General features: G+C 36.0%; 1 protein-coding gene across 17 annotated transcripts in view; it reads right to left on the bottom strand.

Moving 5' to 3' along the window:
• Positions 1 to 19,665, bottom strand: part of PCM1 (pericentriolar material 1) — a 45,073-nt gene that overhangs the window by 9,307 nt on the left and 16,101 nt on the right. For 6 of the 17 annotated variants that reach the window (XM_075500161.1, XM_075500165.1, XM_075500171.1 and 3 more), the window contains 21 exons: positions 19,343 to 19,519; positions 18,480 to 18,637; positions 18,053 to 18,267; positions 16,275 to 16,429; positions 16,064 to 16,193; positions 14,021 to 14,155; positions 12,282 to 12,472; positions 11,335 to 11,532; positions 10,311 to 10,533; positions 10,029 to 10,174; positions 8,860 to 9,053; positions 7,487 to 7,667; positions 6,452 to 6,810; positions 5,747 to 5,905; positions 4,883 to 4,939; positions 3,471 to 3,643; positions 3,258 to 3,386; positions 2,540 to 2,660; positions 2,082 to 2,219; positions 1,706 to 1,839; positions 462 to 596 (listed from right to left, as the gene is read on the bottom strand). In XM_075500161.1, coding sequence (XP_075356276.1) covers positions 462 to 596; positions 1,706 to 1,839; positions 2,082 to 2,219; positions 2,540 to 2,660; positions 3,258 to 3,386; positions 3,471 to 3,643; positions 4,883 to 4,939; positions 5,747 to 5,905; positions 6,452 to 6,810; positions 7,487 to 7,667; positions 8,860 to 9,053; positions 10,029 to 10,174; positions 10,311 to 10,533; positions 11,335 to 11,532; positions 12,282 to 12,472; positions 14,021 to 14,155; positions 16,064 to 16,193; positions 16,275 to 16,429; positions 18,053 to 18,267; positions 18,480 to 18,637; positions 19,343 to 19,519 — 3,508 coding nt within the window. The remainder of the gene's footprint in view (positions 1 to 461; positions 597 to 1,705; positions 1,840 to 2,081; positions 2,220 to 2,539; positions 2,661 to 3,257; positions 3,387 to 3,470; positions 3,644 to 4,882; positions 4,940 to 5,746; positions 5,906 to 6,451; positions 6,811 to 7,486; positions 7,668 to 8,859; positions 9,054 to 10,028; positions 10,175 to 10,310; positions 10,534 to 11,334; positions 11,533 to 12,281; positions 12,473 to 14,020; positions 14,156 to 16,063; positions 16,194 to 16,274; positions 16,430 to 18,052; positions 18,268 to 18,479; positions 18,638 to 19,342; positions 19,520 to 19,665) is intronic. The other 11 variants (XM_075500164.1, XM_075500166.1, XM_075500175.1 and 8 more) reach the window with 5 other exon arrangements.

The raw sequence follows: 19,665 nt of genomic DNA, 5'->3' as shown, positions 1-19,665 counted from the left end.
GGTATAATAGCTTGTACTTTTTTTAAAGTATGGTTTAGTGTCTTAAAAAGATTTTAAGTAGAATCTCCAGTCACATAACACAGAACTTACCAAGGTACTGATTTAAACTCTATGCTTGTAGGGAGGAAAAAAAAGAAAGAAAGAAAGAAAAGAACAGCCTATTGATTTTCAGGAATTTACACAAAATGTCCATGAAGAACATCACCAGAGCTCTCCTTGAAGACAGCCACAGGCAGGAGATACACCTCTCACTATTTGGCAGTGATGAAAACTAAGTTCTGTGCATGGTAAAGCTTTAATTTTAGGAAATGAGGTAATACCTCATTGCTGTATCAAAGCTGAAGGAGAACAGCAGCTATGCTACTAAAGTTGTAAAATATAACTTCAGCGAAGTTGATTTATCTGTTGCTCATTATACAACTTGCAATAGTGTTGCAAAACAACACGGAACAACTACTAACCTGAAGTATACTGCCAAGCTGCTTATGAAAGAACTTCACAAATTCTTTACTTTCATCGTTTTGTTGTGTAAGAGTCAAGACCATACGTCTTACCGATGTCAGTAATTGAGAAGAGCATGCTTCATCCATGTGCTCCTAAACGAGTATCACAGAATAAGCTTAGTTACCACTTAAAAACAAAAAAAAAAATTAGTCATCAACTCAAATATTGAAATTCATTTATAAGAAAATAAACTGTCCACTGAAGGAACAGCACTCTATGAACAAACAGGTCCTAACCCATCTTGCAAAACAAACTAACTGAAACACAGTTATAGCAGATACCATACTTCACTAATGACTGATTGGACATGACACACAAAGCTTTATCTCACTTTTTCAGTACATTAGTACATGCCATCTTTTAACATTTGGACAAACTAAGAATCTTCATACATTGTGGTTGTGTACTCAAGTGTATTAAAGCATATGTTAAGATATCTACTGTTGTAAGCTTCCTTAAAATTGCAAATGAAATAAAAGTCTTCAGGCACTGAGACTGTGGCATGTCAACAACCTAAGTTTTCAAAAGTAGTATCAACCAAGTACCTTATTAAACAAACCTAAGCTTATATACTGGGCATACTATAAAAGGGAGCAGGGAGATAACTTAAGCATGTTACAACTCAATCTTCTCTGCTCTTTAACCTTGCAAAGAACGAACTGTGACTATTTCTCCTCCTTTAAAGTAGTACATTTCTCCTCCGTATTCACAGAGGTTTACAAGCTCTCAACAACTTTAAAGATACTTGTAAAGAGGAGAAAATAATGCTAAAAATCAACAACTCAGAGCTATTCTTCAAAAATATAATAAGTTACATCATATGTAACAGTTTTAATCAAAATTATCTCAGTTTGATTTGCTGAAAGGCAGCAAATTTTCCAAAGTACATTCTCAAACATTTCCATTTGATTTGGTAATCTCCAAACACAGAAGTCTCTATTCTTCTTGATGTCAAGTCCACCAGCCCTATGCAACCTAGAAACCTTACCATTTCTTTCTCCTACTAAAAACTCCACAGAATCTTTCTGTTGGAGCATTTAATCCTTACTTCATCCGCAGCGAGGTCTGCAACTTAACACATATTTATTGATAGCTGTTGCTAAAAATGCAAGTTAGCCATTTTAAATAATGTTCTTCTATGCAATTATGCCAGTCCTTTTCCTATTCTCCTAATTCACACATTATTGAAAAGAGTTCTTACCTTCAGAAAAGGAATGACCTCCTTCATAATTGCTTTAATCTGCCGGTCAAGTTGCTGAGTATCTATACGAGGACATGGAACAGCAGAAACTTCACTTGACTGTGGCACAGGAAGACATTCACTAGTACTTGGACCTCATAACAAAAAAAACCATTGAAGTCATTCAACATTACTATTAAAGAAATACCAATTTCAAAACCATATATTTTCCTTTTTTTAAAAATAAATCATATTTACTTAAGTATATAAAGATCCTTTGAAACTTTGCTAAGTTTTGAATATAAATGAAGAAAACAAGTCAGCCAATTAAATGATTCTTGATATTTAGAATAGTTATTTTCTAAAACTAAGCAAAATATGTATATTATGTGCATACCTTCTAATTTAGCAGCAGAAGCACCCTGAAAATTACTAGAGCAGCCCTCAGAGTCAAGGGTACTTTCAGCTTCAATTTTCATACGCTCATATTCCCTCATCCTAGCCAAAGCTTGATCTAAGTGAATCACTGTGTTGCCTATATTTAGAATAAAAACACCTTTTAATCTAAATAAAAAGTTTTCAGTTGATAGACAAGTAAACAATGATAAAAATGAATTTGAAGCCGCAAGTTTTGAAATCTACATATAACTGTAGCTGAGTTATAATATTTCATTACACACTTTGATCAACTCAAAGTGTTTCAGAAGTGGCTAATTTCTGTAAGTGTTGTTTTACAAAACATGTGATTACACACTAAAAATCAAAGAATAGTATACTGTTTAAGTGTAGACAATTGCAGGCATTTTAGGAGGGAGGGAGTAACACTTAAAACATTGTAAATCACACCATTCTTACCAAGATCATCAGTGGCAAAGGGTTCAAAATTTGAAGATGTAGACATAGTACTCCCATTGTCTGCATCATTTTGTTCGCACTCTTGACATGCTTCTGTAGAAAAGTTCTTGCCAAAAGTTTCCTAAAAAACACCAAACAACTGAATACAAAGCAGGAACGCACCATCCTCTCACAGGTGTGTCAACAAGCCAGCAGTTCTTTTCAGCCACACGCTGTGGTATCACGACTTGTCAGCCGGCTGCCTGACTGGGGAACAACCTTACTTTCAGGATATAAGTCCATCAGGTGACTCTACCATGTTTGTTTCAACTACTTCAACTATAACACACATAAGAAACTGTACAGAGGCATCAGTGATTCCTTAAATACAAAAAAGGCAAAAAATTTTTGGGGAATCTTGCGATTGGAACTTGCCCTGACCTTACTCACAAGAGGATTTTGGCTCTTTTTGAGTATCGGTTTCAGTTTTATGGCCCTCCCCACGTTCTATTCCCGCCTGACACATCACTCATTTCCAGCATCAAGAATCCTACCATATTTAATCACTTTTGCATTAAGATTCTCTTGCATTTATTTGTTTAGAAAAGTCTGTATAAGTTGGTATTAATTTTAGAAAAATTCAATCACTAGTATGAATATTTCAGTACAGAAGCATGCATGTAAATTGAAAAAATAGGAAAAGCTGACAGTAAAGTAGCTTCTGAACCTGAAAACATACATCATCTGTAGAAGCCAGGCTTTCACTGGGAGTGAGTTCAGAATTTGATGCCATCCATGTTGCAGAATTCAGTGATTTTGTGCACTTTACTTTTTCGTTGTTCTCAGATAAATGTCTGGTCACTATATCCTGGAAAAGATAATAAATCTATACTGTAAAAAAGGATCTAAGATTTGTTTGATTCATACACAAGATAAAAAATTTTGTGCATACCTGTAAAGCATATAGAGCCCTTTGCCTCAGGTAATCTGTATTTAGCAGCTGAAGCTCATGGAAAAGTTCAATAAGAAAGTGGGGACGAGACTCATTTTGAGAAATAAGAGTTGCCACTTCAGAATAAATTGTGTCTCGCAAAGCTTCAAACATAGAAAGATCACTACCAGTTTCTGTAGAAAAAAAGGAACTCTTTAAGTCCTTGACATGCATCCAGTTGAAAGACAACTGCCTATTAGGTATGCAAGTTACAGGTACACAAATTGTATCTCAATCATTGTAGATTCCATTATATAGCTACTTTCTTAAAGCTTACTCATTTCCTGAAGGGCAACAAAGATTTAAACATTCTGAAATAATATTTTATGCAATCCTTTATATACAAAATAAAATGTAAAGCATTCATAGGAATAATTTTCTTTACAGTTCTGAACAATATCTTTAGAAAGTATCCTTTCTTAAGGATAATATTGCACACACCACAAAGTTGCTTTCAGAATAGGTATTCACACTGAAAATGGAGTTTTAAGATATTTCAAACGAGATAGCCAAAGGTCTCAAGTTTACGTAATACAAGCAGTCCACACTTTTGCAACACAAGCAACAACATTAAGAAAGCTCTAGACTGAATTCAAGAAAGCCACTCCTTCCCACACCTCCCACACAAGCATAAATCCTACATTCTCATACATGTCTAATATAACTTCTGAGGCTCACATAAAACCTCTTACCCTTAAGCCCTATTATATATGTATGAGAAGACAATATGTCCCCTAATAAGTCTCCCATTCCTTTGAAAATTAAGGATTATTCTCGCATCACAACAGTTAAATTATTACATACGTATTTTAGCAAGTGTTGAATGGAAAAAAGTTAAATTTGGAAAACTCAGCTTATTTTAACAGATGCTTATTTGTTAGTATTCAAGTTAATGAAGTTATTAGCAATACAGCAAACGTTACTGTGCAATTTGATTATCTGCAGTATAAAAGTACTGGTAAAATAGTTTACCAATATTTTTAAGCATAGAAGCAAGCTTTTTCAACCTTTAGCAAGCCACCAGAAATCGCTTCCCTCCCCCATTAATAAAATGTAATAGCAGGTTTTAAACATACTAAAAATGCCTGCTGAAATTAGTTTTTTGTTGTAGTATCTACCTGCGTATTTTCCACTTGTAATTGTGACTAACCAAGAACACGATAAACACGTTCTCCACAATTATAATTCAAAGTAGTTTGTATCATTGCATTTCATGCAAATTAAAAGTAACTTCCCTTGCCTTGTTTATAGAGAAGGTGCTGCAATAGTACTAATTTTGAACATCTGCTAAACAGTCTGAGTTATAGGACCAAAGCTAAGAGAAAAAAACAAAAAAATAGGACGTTGTTGAAGCTAAGCAGTGAATGCATTACCTGGCGCTTCAGTGCATGCATTTCTGTTAGACTGCTGCAGAATTCTCCTAGCATGCGCTGTAGGAAAGTGGGGATAGACAGTGATAAACACAAAAATGCGCACCAGAAATAAAGACAGGGTCTATACAAAACAGCAGGAGGAAGACTGCTTAGTCATCCAAACCACAACAAAGCTGCTTATTGTGAGAACTTGACTGGTAAAAGTTTATTACATATACCAATAAACAGCTCTTAGTGTGGACACAGCTACATTGACAAAGCTGTACATCATGCTACAATGACTAAAATTTCTGCATCTTTCAAACAAAACAAAGGTACTGGCAGAACCTAAAAAGACACAGAAGAGAGTATTTTTATGATCTAGACACAAGAAAAGCAGTGCAGATGGCAAAAATGTAAGGGTTTATGTGATGTTATAAGATTGAATTTGAATGATATTTGACAGAGTTCCTTTAAGCATGACTAGAAAGAAAACGTATGCAGTACAAGATGTAGTTTAAATGCTAAACAAATTTTCACCTGTTGTGCAGTTACCTTCCATGAAAACACCAACAAATGGTGAGGTTTTTGGTTGGCTAGGTTTTTGTTCGTTTTACAGTAACAGGTTTGTTTCTAAATTATTTTAATCAAGTACCTAATCTACAGAAAACACCCAAAAGCAATCAATACCCAACTTTGTTTTTTTACACACTGTTATGTTTACAGAATCCTTAGAAATTAAAAAGCAAAATCCACATGCTAAAAATACAGTGTTGTCGTCTTGTCATAGTACACTGCTTTTAAATAATACACTAGCAACTAAGTATGGAGGTCCTTTACTCAGAGAAGTTCACAAAACAATTACTGACATTCAGAAAAGAATACCTGAAGACATTTCTGTAGATCTGCTATACTTAATTATTTTTTCCAACTGTTCCCGATTCCTTTTGCTGAACACCTTCGCATGAACAACCTCTTCAGAGTGTCTGCTTTTATTGCTCTTGCAGGGTTCACACGCACTAGAAGCGCTTGCACTTTCATAACCTTATAGGAGGGAATGAAAAGGAAGAAATTAAAAAATAGCTTACAAAACGCTTTACTACTATTAAAAAAAATTGTTCGAGGGCAATCTCAAAGATGCAAAATACCAATGATGTTTCCTAGCCAAAGATTTTCCTCTGTACACTGAAGCCATACAGTAGCACTAAATCCTCAGTGACTGCAACAGTACTATACATGCTAGTACTGTCCCTCTCATTCAGTATTTTACTGAAGCACATCTTTCAGCAAGTCATCCAGTTTGAACATGAAGACATAATGAAGAGGAAGATTCTCCTGGTGGCTTATTCCAAATCTTAGCGTACCTGCATCCACTGTCCATTCAAATAATTATGTCCTAATTAGTTATGCTTTTTATTTACTGAAATACTAAAAAACCTTATGTAGTTACATTATGTAAAATGAATTCATATTTCAATAACTTATTTTCATTATTATAGGTACCATTTACGGAGAGTAAATTCTCTGGAATGTAATGATTATAATCCAAGTTGAGTTTGCCATGCTATCTAAGATTACTTTACAACCTACCAATATTTTTAATTCTGCCTTTTAGCTGAGAAGAACTCTTCCTCTTATTCTTCAATTTGGGTGTTTTATCTTTTGATGCCAAGCTTGCTTGCGCTGATGCTTTTCTAGATTTAAAAGTCTTTGTCACAGTAGTTGGGTCTACTGGATCAGGCATGCTACTAAAACTCTCCAAAGACTCTTCATCAAACTCTCTCCTCCTGCTCATATCAGACTGATTTTTATGACTGGAAGCAATGTTTTGTACTGAAACTGCAAAACCTGCTTTCAGCTGAGACTGATCATCTTTTTTCACTTCCTGGCTATCATTAAGCCAAGTTGATCTTTTTTCCATTTCCTCTTCAGGTTGTCTATGACTCCTTCTGTCAGAAAGGAAGAAAGAAACAAACACCACAATATATCACAACATAGTCTCCCAGATACAAACAACATGTATGACCGGGCAAATAGGTTTACCCATAATGCAAGTTATCTGCCCTAGTTACTTAGTCATCAACTGAACATTGGGAAAAAATCTACTGAGAACCCTTCCAAATGGAAAACAGAAGATGTCTGAAGAAATTCACATTTATGACTCATTTCGACCTCAATATACTTATGCAGCTATTGCTGTGCTGAAATAGTACTATAGGACAAAACATTTCTTAAAACAACATCCATTACAATCTACTGTAGCACAAAAAATAAACATTCACTGAAATTATATCCTCTAGTTATTCAAACAGATCAATTTCAAAAAACATGGAAATGAAATCTTCCTCCACTTACAAAATGTATCACAAAACCACTCCAACACTATATTTGGTCTTAAAATATTCATGAAATGATACATTAGTTAATATACAGAAAAGCAGATCACTTCAGTGAAAAAAAAGTAAAAAAACTGGAAACTGCAAAAATAAAGCTCATCTTGTAATTCTGTCCTGTACCTGGAAGACAAATTCCCTAAAAGAATGATGAATTTCCACAAGCCCCAGACAAGGCAGGAGAGAGGGAGGAAAACTGATTAAAGCAGAGTTGCACTATGACATTAAATACCTTTGTTTTTCTGCTCCATTAGAAGAACTGCTTTCAAAAGGTTTGGGGAATGCCATATACTCAGTTTTCCCAGAAGCATTATGATCTAAAGGATGTTGCTGCTGCTGCTCACCGCTGTGTGGGGAAATATTGTGTGCAAAATCTCCAAAACCAGAAGGGAATACTGGATTATAGTTAATGCCTACAAAGTAAACAAGAGTCAGAAGATACTACCTCATTTATCTGTGTGATAAAAGTCAAATTTGAGACATATTGTGTGGCAACATAAAATTATGAAGGAAAAATACAGCAGGGAAGTAAGCAAAAACTGTTTTGTCACTGCAAGAATCAGAATTTATCTTAAATGCAGGTTTCGAACATTACTGGATACTACACATGCCACTACAATCCCATCAGTGCAGAGACAAAGGTACTTCAAGAAACCCCAATAAAGAGCTCCTACAAGTGAAGGTAAAAATGACATCAGTTCCAAAAAAGGCAGACTTCTGTCTGCATGAAGACTTTATCAATACTTCAACTACCATCAAACTGACAAGAAAATTCCAACGGTAAAGTATTCATAGGGCCAAAGAAGTCATAAATTCATAATACTTATTTTAACTTTAGAATCTTTATAGTAGTGGCAAATTGAATGTAACTATTCTTCTGTCCAGGTTCCGTATAATTTAAAATATATCCTTAAACAGAAAACAGACTTTAGAATCTGAAAGCTACCATCTAGGTCTATTCCTGTTTCCTGAAAAGGCTGAAATGTATTATTAAGACAGCTTTAACAACTTCTAATGATACAGTAAAATACCTACATTTTTTTCTATCTCAAATTCAACAGTAAAAGTAGATTTGGTAATGAGATAAGGAACACTGTATCCAAGTCAACAGTTACTCTATACCTCTGATGGGAAGAAAAATTAGTAACACACTCCATTTACAGGCATTTCAAACAAAAATGAGTGCTGGAAGTTCTAAGAAAAAAAGAGAAATAATTACTAAGTGCCACCTTAAAATTAGAGGGTTCACTTAGAATACTATTAAATGATTGCTGAAGGTATGTAAAAGCTTCAAACATTGCTTTTCACATGTTGGTTGAAGAACATTTAAAATGTTAACTTTTTGGAGTGGGTATTTTCAGCTATCACCAACTCCTTATTGAGAAAGTCTTGCTTTTCATACTGAAGTAAAAATATACAATTGTTAATAAACATTAACAAACTTCTGCTAGGATAATATGGACTCGTTCAAGTGCTGGTTGAGACCATTTCAATATAAAGGAAAAGTCACAGAGTTTCAGCAAGTTCACATTAAGATTTCAATTAAATGAAGGAACAGAAATTTTTAAAATTCGTATTACTTTTCACACCTGTAGTAATACTCACCTGGAGCAAAGGAAGAAAAATTAGTAAATCCTGGTACATTAAACAGGTTCACAGGTTGTGGGGGAAAGCTGAACGGACAGAAAACAGGAGATGGAGGTGGTGGTGCACTACTGCTGCTCTCCTTTCCTGATGGCTTCTCTTGACACTGTTGTTCTTCTTGCTGGCGCATAAGATCATTTAACATTTGTTTCAACCTTGAAAACAAGGAAAAATAAGCACTTGGGGGAAAAAAAAAAAAAGGCGGCTAAGGGAAAGCTGTAAATTTATGCTCAAGTAAGTTGAGATTCATATTATTTCACCTGCCTCATGTAATGTACGTAAAGAACTGCTCCATTTAGCTAGTAAAAAAAAACATTAAGAAAGAAAAAACAACTTGTATTTAATCCTGAGTGACAGACAGGAATGGTTTTAAAATCAACTGCTCTGTACTTGTCGTTATGTTTACAGAAGTTAAACAACCTTGCAAGAACAACAACAACAACAAAGACTAGATACTAAAAAAAAATAAGCAGGCTGAAAAGGAAACTTAAATAGAAACAACCAAAGATACAAAATATTTGCAGAAGTGGCATTAAAACTACTTTAAAATATAAGAGGCCAGTAACTATATAACACTTACCAAATACAAAACAGAGATGAAGAGCTTGAACTTTCATGCAATGAATTAAAATGACTATTACATCTTTTTCTAAAAACGATCATTGTTCAGAAGCTAAAAGTAGTACATCCAAACGGAGTGTAAGCACAAATTCTAACTGACAACACTAAGAAAGGACAAAAAGCTGTTCCATCACTTTTCCATAACCATTAGAATTCAGAATCTTACCAGGTAGTCTAGCAAAGACTACAGACGTAAAAGCATATTCAGGGAAAGCCAGTCTAAACCAAAAAAGCCAAATAAAGCTATCACAATAGATTTTTAGAAGAGATGCCAACTTTTGGTTCTCTTCACTAAAGATTACTCAAAAAGAGCCATCTCAAAGGCATTAAAGCAGTGGTGAAAAAAACAACCAAAAATGCTGTATAGCATTTCAACAGCTTGTAATCAACTTAGAAGTTCAATAGTCTCATATTTAACGATTATCTGTAATCTTTTATTCACATAACCATGTTCTCTGTTACTGAAGCATTTCAAATTCCACAGTCAAACACTAATACAGCTAACAAACCTTTGGACGTTATTCTGCTGCCAAGTCAGTTGAGTGTAACACTGATTCAATTGATGCATAATAAGATGCACTTGTGAAGATGCAACATTATTGGGCATCATACTGTAAGGGCCTGTAAGCAAAGTCTGTAGAAGACAAGAGAGGGTCTGTGGAAAGAAAATACATGACAGTGACCAAATTACCCAAACCAGAAGTTATTGCTGGAAAGATTGGGGGGGGGGGGGGGGACGGACGGACGGACAACAAAGTAAGAACAGCAAAGTAACTGCTCTTCCTATCTACCTGCTGATCCTGCATCAAAGTTTGACAAATGCTGACACTAAATTCATGCTGTTTCTTCAACTGATTGATCTGCTCTTGCCATTGTTCCTTTTCTTCCACATATGAAAGTTCGGACATCCACCGAAGGTTTTCCTGACGTCGCATACTTATGTTTTGCTGTTGCCTGGCCTTAGACAATGGACGATAATTCCCATCTGCTGAAAGAGGACGGCAATTTTTCCACCTGCATGGGGAAAAAAAAGGAATAATGAAGACAAAAGCTGACATTTCAAACAACTTCTTCTAATGATACTCCCATTATTCAAATTATGTTTCAGTTGTGCATCAACAACTCACTTGGCACAGGCCATTTCAGCATGCCAGCTAATCACCCATGCGATTTCATCAACCCAACATTATCCTAAACAAATGGAAAATAACAGCAACCCAACTAACAAACACTGTCAAAAAAGAATTGCTAAGGATGTTTCTGGATCTTGTTTTTAGTACCATCCATTACTGATATATAATATATACTCAGATGAAAATAGAAGCCACCAACATAATATACTAAGCATTAACAGCCCCAGCTCATGACTAGAAGGCCACTATCTACCAAAATTATTTTGATATCAAAAGTAGAGGAAATCAGTTGAAGAGATATACATTACTTTTAACATGGCATTTTCATTCAGTCAGACAAAGCTTATTAAGGAAATCAATCAGGTAAGCAAGTGTTAAAAATACAGATTCTATTTTAAGCTGATTAAAACAATATGGGAACATAAGGAGCTACTGCAACACAACTGGAGAGCACAATGGCAGACAGTTAATATGACTGAAAACAGAAGAAATAATCAAATTAGTTACACATGTTGCAACTACAGACACTCGGACAAGAAAGTGCCACTGCACACAGCTCCCTAGCAAGCAGAAAGAAATTTCACTTTGCTGTAAAAGGATGCCTTTTAGTTAACGGAATGCTTCTTCCACCCCTTCCAAATATACTCTGACAAGCATCAGATCAACAAGTAATGCCACTAACCTATCCTTGCTTTCTTTAACAAAATATGCATTTTCTGGTATGTTGTTATTGGGATAAATAGAGAAACTGTCATTCAAACTTGATGCATCTTCTTCCTCTTCTTCTGCCTGACCAACTCCATCAGAGAGATAACCGTCTTCATCTCCATCCTCTTCATCTAGTGCACACTGGGTAGAACCTCCCCAGGTAGCCATTGTCCTAGTGAACATTGGAGGAGAAAGAAAAAAAAAAAAGGGAAAAACGGACGAACAAAAAGAAAAAGGAAAAAAGGGAAAAAGAACAAAGAAAAGGAACAAACAACAAGAAAAAAAAAGGGGGAAAAGAACAAACAACAAGAAAAAAAGAAAAAAGGAAAAAAGAACAAACAACAAGAAGAAAGAAAACAAAAATAAAAATAAAAATAAACAAAAAGAAAAAAGAAAAGGGTGTTTGGGAAGGGAGGAGTACTTTTTTTTTATAGTTTATGACAAATTATTAAAACAACCTGTTGACAATTACAAGTCTGTCTATCTTCAATTAATCAAGCTGCACCAAAATGAATTTAAACATTATCTCACCAATGCAAAATGAAACTAGTATTCTTCTGATACTGGGACAGTTAAATAAAATTACTTACGGTTTCAGAAAATTATTACTTCGCTATTGTTATAAATGGTGTAGAGATGAAGAAAAACTACTCTGACCATTTGGCATCTTCCACACATTCTCCTCTCCTTAGGTGATTTTTCACCATTTATGGAGCAGGGGAGACTAAATATGCTGGGAAGACCCATTAAACTGGCAAGTTGCCAACTAACAGTCACTTTAGAAGTCAAGAAATTAATTTACTGCTCTATTACATTATCACATTCAGTGCTTAGATGAAAACAGAAAACTGCCCCAAGACTGACATCTTGCTAAACAACAGAAGCACCCACTGACTAACACAGAGTGACTCGTATTCTTACTTTTCAGTCCTACTCTGCTGTGGAGTACACTGAGCTTCCGATCCTTCGCTTTTGACAGATGCAGCAACAGTAGATATTGTTTCTGCGAGCTCTCTCCTCCTCTGATGTTCAGCCATTAAAGCTTCAAGTTGCTTTCTTCTCTGTCGCAATTCTTCTCTTAAAATCTCATGTCTTCTCATCTCAGACCATAACTGTTTGCCGTAAAATGGAAGACATTAGAATATAAACAAAATAAATACCATCTAAAGCACATCAAAATTTCAATATTTGATACTACACTGATACCTTTCTGTTCAGGCATTGGTATTATACTGTAACTGAAGCCACACAACAGGAAGATGCAAAATACATCCTGTGTTTACTATTTATCCCAAATACTGCAAAATCTAAGAAGGTAATTAAACATTACAGGACAGAATTTTTTAAGAAAAACAGCACATGTTTCACTCAATACTGTTTTTATCACATAATTCATGCATTATTAGTTAGCTCGTTTAAGTAGCATGACAGAATACTGTCTGAAATCTGAGAAATCTGAAAATTGTGTCAAGTACTTCTTTGTTATCAAAGTAGAAGATACAACAAAAACATTTTCTGCAGCCTGCAGAAACTTCACGTTGCAATGTATGTTTGAACAAGACTTAATCAAGCCATGATTTACAAAGAGCACGTAAAGGGAAAGGTACAGGTAGAAAGAGGCCTTTATCTACCTTAAATGAGCTACAGTGAAAAGCATAAATGGCAAGATACTTTTACAAACATGTAAACAGCATAACATAAAAGCTAACATACAAAAACAATTGTGTAAGTGAACTAGACTGGAAAACGCAGACTTAAGAGAGACAGGCAAGTGACAATGTACTCAAGCCTGAAAGCAACCGAACTAGTTGGTGGTGCTTGAGCTAAGTTTTCCAACAAAAATCCATACATATTTTGATAAATAATAACCCAGACTATTTGTAGAGTTGCAATTGCATCAGCAATTGCATCAGCACATTCATTTTAGAGACAGTTTCTTTTTAGCAGGAAGAATTCAGACCTTTTATTTAGTGAAAAGAGACAAGTTGTCCTATAATGCTTATTTGGAAGATGCCAAAGTTCTGAAATTCTCTTCTTGGAGAAGGAAAATTTGGCTTTTAATGACAACAGTACAGGCATTGCACAATCAGCCTCACCTAAACTGTTAAAGGAAAATTTACCAGAATGCTGATGCAACTCGCAGAGAAAGTCTATTAAAAAAAGTATTTTTCAGATATTCATTTCTAATGTCTAGTCTAGCCAGGAAACACTTTTCATCACATATCCCTCCACCCCTACAAATGCTAGCATAATTTTCAGAAAGATTAAGTAAATCCAGATCACTATTGAAGATATGAATTTTGGGGGAAAAGGGGAAGGAAGATGCGTAGAAGATAAACTAAGTTTCAAATCCTGCCATAATTTTCTTCATGGGTGACTTGCCTGTGGTATACACTATCAAAGGTACACAGTATAAATTCAAAATTCATTCAACTCCCACATTAATATTTGGCAACAATTGCTGTATTTGGGCAAAGATCTCTTGCCAGTTCAGATCAATATGTACTTCTTTCCAGAAATGAAACAAGGAAGTTATACACACTTTGTTAAAATGGCTACTACTCCACTCCCCATCCCAAGTACTTAAAAATGTGTCCAAGTTACCTAGAACTTTTTTCATTTTAAACCTTTTAAGTCACAGAATATCAAGTATGAAATACCTCATTGCCTACTGGTACAGGTTCATCAAATTCAAGTAAAGGCTTGCCAGCTGCATTACACTCATTCATGGCCGGAGTTGAGGTTGCTGGTGAAGTCTGCCTATTTGCTGGGCAGTTACCCAGGCCAGCTGACAACTGAAAGAGAAAGCAAACTGGCAAAATAGAGTAGAGTAGCTTTCTAAAACTTATCTGCTGTTAAAACACAACACAGTTCTGGCTTTATGAGATACGAGAATTAGTATTCAGCAAAAAGGGATTTACAAATCAAGACTAAATACTTACTTCAGAACTTAACCAGGAATCAACAAAACTTATTTTTATGTAATAATAGTATTATATTGTATTGGGTTTGCATGGCAAGGTTTTGGTAGCAGGAGGGCTACAGGGGTGGCTTCTGTGAGAATGTGCTAGAAGCTTCCCCCATGTCCAATAGAGCCAATGCCAGCCAGCTCCAAGACGGACCCACCACTGGCCAAGGCCAAGCCAATCAGCAATGGCAACAGTGCCCCTGTGATAACATATTTAAGGATGGGGGGAAAAAACCTGCACAACTGCGGCTGGAGGGAAGAGTGAGAACATGTGAGAGAAACAACTCTGCAGACACCAAGGTCAGTGAAGAAAGGAGGGGGAGGAGGTGCTCCAGGCGCTGGAGCACATATTCCCCTGCAGCCTGTGGTGAAGACTATGGTGAGGCAGGCTGTCCCCCTGCAGCCCATGGAGGTCCACGGTGGAGCAGATATCCACCTGCAGCCCATGAAGGTTAATGGTGGAGCAGATATCCACCTGCAGCCCATAGAGGACCCCACACCACAGCAGGTGGATTCACCCAAAGGAGGCTGTGACACCATGGGAAGCCTGCACTAGAGCAGGCTCCTGGCAGGACCTGTGGACCCATGGACAGAGGAGCCCACGCTGGAGCAGGTTTGCTGGCAGGACTTGTGACCCCGTGGGGGACCCACACTGGAGCAGTCTGTTCCTGAAGGACTGCACCCCGTGGAAGGGACCCACACTGGAGCAGTTTGTGAAGAACTGCAGCCTGTGGGAAGGACCCACACTGGAGAAGTTTGTGGAGAACTATCTCCCATGGGAGGGACCCCACGCTGGAGCAGGGGAAGAGTGTGGGGAGTCCTCCCCCTGAGGAGGAAGGAGCGGCAGAGACAACATGTGATGAACTGACCACAAGCCCCCATTCCCCGTCCCCCTGCGCTGCTCGGGGGGAGGAGGTAGAGAATTCGGGAGTGAAGTTAAGCCCGGGAAGAAGGGAGGGGTGGGGGGAAGGTATTTTAAGATTTAATTTTTATTTTCTCATTATCCTACTCTGATTTTGATTGGTAATAAATTAAACTAATTTTCCCCAAGTCGAGTCTGTTTTGCCCATGACAGTAATCGGTGAACGATCTCCCTGTCCTTATCTCGACCCACAAGCCTGTAATTATATTTTCTCTATCCTGTCCAGCTGAGGAGAGGAGTGATAGAGCGGCTTTGGTGGGCACCTAGTGTCCAGCCAGGGTCAACCCACCACATAATAATGCTGTAGATGCACAGTATCAATAATTTACTGCTCACTTCATCAAAAAAAGTTCATATTCAAAGAGTATGAGAACCAGTACAGCACTGTGCAGTTAAGTTTGAATACAATAAAGTGTTGATCATGCTTACAAGACACAATATTGTTTCAAAATACCAGACCCTGTAAATGACTACTAAGAGGACTGAAGATCCAGTGACTAGCAAGTATGGAAAGACAAATTTCAGGCTAAAAATAAAATGGAAGGTTCTGTCTTTGAAGACTTTAAATTAAGGCTTTTGAGGACAAACTACAGTGAAATTAGAGCTTGATACAGCAATCACTGAGCAAGAACCTACAGTGGAATGAGATAACCAGAGCTCTTCTCTAGGCTTACAAGTCCACCTGCTTATAGTATGCAAGTATTACCAATTTTAAGTGTTTTCCAATTTTTATAGTGAAAAAATGGTGTGAAAGATTACTGTATTTTTCATTGCTCAACAGCTTAAGAAAGCAAGGAGATACATTCTACCTACTTGAAGATCAGGACAAGCTTTCTGTAACACTTGAATTTTTTCTTGAATTTCAATCAGTTTTCTTCTTTCTTCTTGTAACTGCTTAAGCTCCCGTTGCTGCTGCTGAAGTTTAGCTTCATAAAACTTCTCTCTGTGTAAATAAGTTATCTGCATATTACTTGGCAAGAAGTTGCCTAAAGCATGATTCTACTATCCTTTGAGAAAGGCATACCTTGCTTTTTCATTCAGTCCTACATCTTTTTGTAACTTGTTGGTACTAGCTCGGACATTGTTTGGTTGTTGCTTTGTCTCTTCCATCTCACCCAAAAACAAGTCACCAATATTAGATGTATTTGTAATTGTTGCTTGAGGTTCTGGATCATCATCCTAGAAAGATGTCAGAAAGGCAGTTAAACTATTTTCAAGTTGATAAACAAAATGTAACAAGTTTAGTTTGTCAAACTCATTTTTCAAAACTAAACAGTCTGAATAGCTTTATCTTTAGTTCGGATCATAAACTGAGAAGTCATCATCTTCATGGCATCATGACTAAGATAAACTAAATTAATGAGAGAATTTGAAGTTAAAAAGCTCACACTATTGAAACTTCCACTATAAATGCAAGATAACTTGTCTCATTCTGGAAGCATAAACCACTTGAATTGTATTTTATGCCTACGACTGAGTGGAGAGAAACACACAGGCATGTCAAGAAACAAAGGGGGAGGCAAAAAGAGGAATAGAAGGAGACCAAGATGAACAAGATTGCTTAATTACTGTAGTCATGAAGTTAAATGTTACTATTAACAGCTTAAAATAAAAACAAAATTACTCTTGAAAGTTAATTCTAAAATATTTTAGGAAGTCTTCTACACAGTTCTCTATTCCACTTTTCTTGTTTTCATAATTTTTGTATTTTCATTTCTCAACTTAAATTGAAAATATTAAAGCTGTAGCCACTGCTTCTTTTGTTTTCCTACGTGATTGTTCTTAATACAGAACCTGCTGAACAGGAGACATCATCAGTGACCAAGTATGACACAGCTACGCAGACCTACAGTACCATTACTGAGTACATACAAATGCAAGCCTTGTAAATATGAAGGAAAGATTGAAGATGTGCCATTAATTAGGTTATTTATTAAGGAAGCTGCTGTATCATCTCTAATACTGATTTATACCACTGTACAGTTACCATCTCTTTAGTGATGATAAAAAACAAGCCTGATCCAGATGCTGAGAAATTTCTGACAGCAGTATAATCTTGAAATAACAATATAGTGTTTATACTGTTGCTATTGTAAAACATATGTTCTAATTGAGACTGATTTTACAGTTCTCACATAAAGCCTTTACATTTCTGATACACCTATGTGTATTCAGTATACAGACATTACATTAGATGGTGTTCAAATGTGAGCATTCTGTAGGGACATTAGATTAATGAAAATGTTTTTAATAAACATCACTAAATTAGCATGAGATCTTCTAAATTAAAAACACTGTAAATTCATAGCTGGCCCTCAAGAGTCTAAAAAACCAAAAACATCCCCCCAAACCCAAAGCAAAATACCCCAACTTGAACATGTTGCAACATCCGAAGACTTTAATCGAAAACAAGTAATTTTTTCCTCGCTTATGAAAGATGTTGCAAAATCTAAGATTCAAAAACAAAAACTGAAGAATATTTATTGTAAGCTTAAAACTGTAGATCAATATTATTTTTTAAAAAAATTAGACTTCTTGTTCATATTTTGTAATCCAGTGCTAAGGTTAAGTATTAAGGCCATTCTACTGGTAGGTTATCATCCCCCAAGAAAATTCCAGATTTGAACTTCAGAAGTATCACCTTTGACTTCAGAAAAATCAACCAGTATCTCTCTTTCCCAGCCTAAAAATGAGCATTTTAAACGTTACACTAAGCAGAGTGTTTTTCCCTATTAAAAGTTATACATTACATGAAATAATGAATGCTACCTTTTTGTGCACACATTTATATTCATAAAATACCTGCACCATAGCAGCAAGGTTTTGTAACTGTCTAAGTTTCTGTTTTGCAGCTATAAGCCTATTGATCTTCTGCTCGAACTCAGCATCTCCAGCAGCATCACCCAGGCTGCTTCTGTGACTAGATACGGAATCTTCACTAACTCTATCTTCTTCCACTTCATCATCTTCACCTTGGGGCAGGTGGGTATCTTTGTCACCGTCCCTATTATGACAGTCTGGAGGTGGGGAGAGGAGGAAACAAAACAGTACCAATGACACATTATTGAACTTCTGAAGTCCACTGTAATCACTAGACGTTAGAAAAAGATCAGCTTAATGATTACACTCTTGAACATTTTGCTCATCAAACAAGGTTCTCCCAAGTTCTGTGTGGCTATCAGAATTATTTGCACTAAGACTTAAAATTATAGAAGTCTTTAGAACATACCTAGAGTAGAAGACATTTTTAGAGTCCTTATATTAGCAGCAGATCGGTTATTTATTTCACAGTCTGTATTAAGATGTCTTCCATCTCTGTTATTAGTTCCACACTGTACATTTGAGTTGCTATTTATTTCACTCCAACTACTGATTCCTTGAGGGTTTCTAGGGTAAAATGCATTACTCATGTTAACTTTTAAGAACTGATATCGATGGAGTCCATTTTATTAACTGGCTTTTATGGGAATGTCACCTGACCCTTTTTAGACAAAAAAAACCCCTAACAACAACAGAAAACCCAACTCTCTATAAAATCAGTCCAAACATTTAGAATTTCTCAATATCCACCTCTCCAATAGATTTTTAAAATGTTGTAGATGCTAGATCTACAACAATAAAAGAGGCTTTCAAGGTATATGTCTGTATTATAAAAGCTTTATATGATTATAGCTAAATTAGTATTCATTTCTGCACAGTGAAGATCCTTGATGCACATAGTTGCCCTGTTAGGCTATAGCTCTAAATGCCTCTCTAAACTGAAGTTTGTTTTTATTCCAATTCTCTACTCTAGGCCTGTTAACCTTCTAGTGGAATTCCATACGCATAATTCAGTGCTTAAACCCAAAGGAATTACAGATTTTGAAGTCTCTTATACTGATTTTCTAAATTTCCAATCTAATCTACATTTGCTATATAACTAAGTTACCAAGCACAAGATTAATAATAATCATCTGTATAAGAAAGCTACTTCAAATGAAAAATTTTGGAAAGTTAATTAAGTTACTTATGGTTGACTGAAATAATGTATTGCTTCAGGAAACTTGTAACAACTTAGCTACAAAGATTTAGGATGACAAAAAATATGACAACCTAATATTTGTAACAGGCTGTGGATCCTCATGGTCAGAAACACTTTCTGATTCTTCTGTTTCTTCCTCTTCCTTAGTGTTTTCGTTCACAGCATCTGTCATCATATCAGATGTTTGCTCATAGTAGTGAACTAACTCACGTAACTCATTCAGCCTCTTACGAACTTCATTTAGCTTCCTGAGGAGAAAAAAAGAATATGCTATGTGTTTTGTCATATTAATCAAACCTATGTAGAGTTGAAAAGTACATATATAATTTATAGTTCTTAAAGTTTACTGCCTTTTTCCTAGCTGTAAGAACCTTCTGCTCGAAGCTCTGAACTC

The sequence above is a fragment of the Mycteria americana genome, chromosome 4 (assembly GCF_035582795.1).
Source record: "Mycteria americana isolate JAX WOST 10 ecotype Jacksonville Zoo and Gardens chromosome 4, USCA_MyAme_1.0, whole genome shotgun sequence".
NCBI classification, from domain to species: domain Eukaryota; kingdom Metazoa; phylum Chordata; class Aves; order Ciconiiformes; family Ciconiidae; genus Mycteria; species Mycteria americana.
Note: the sequence above shows the minus strand (reverse complement) of the source record. Positions and strands in the feature narration are given on the sequence as shown.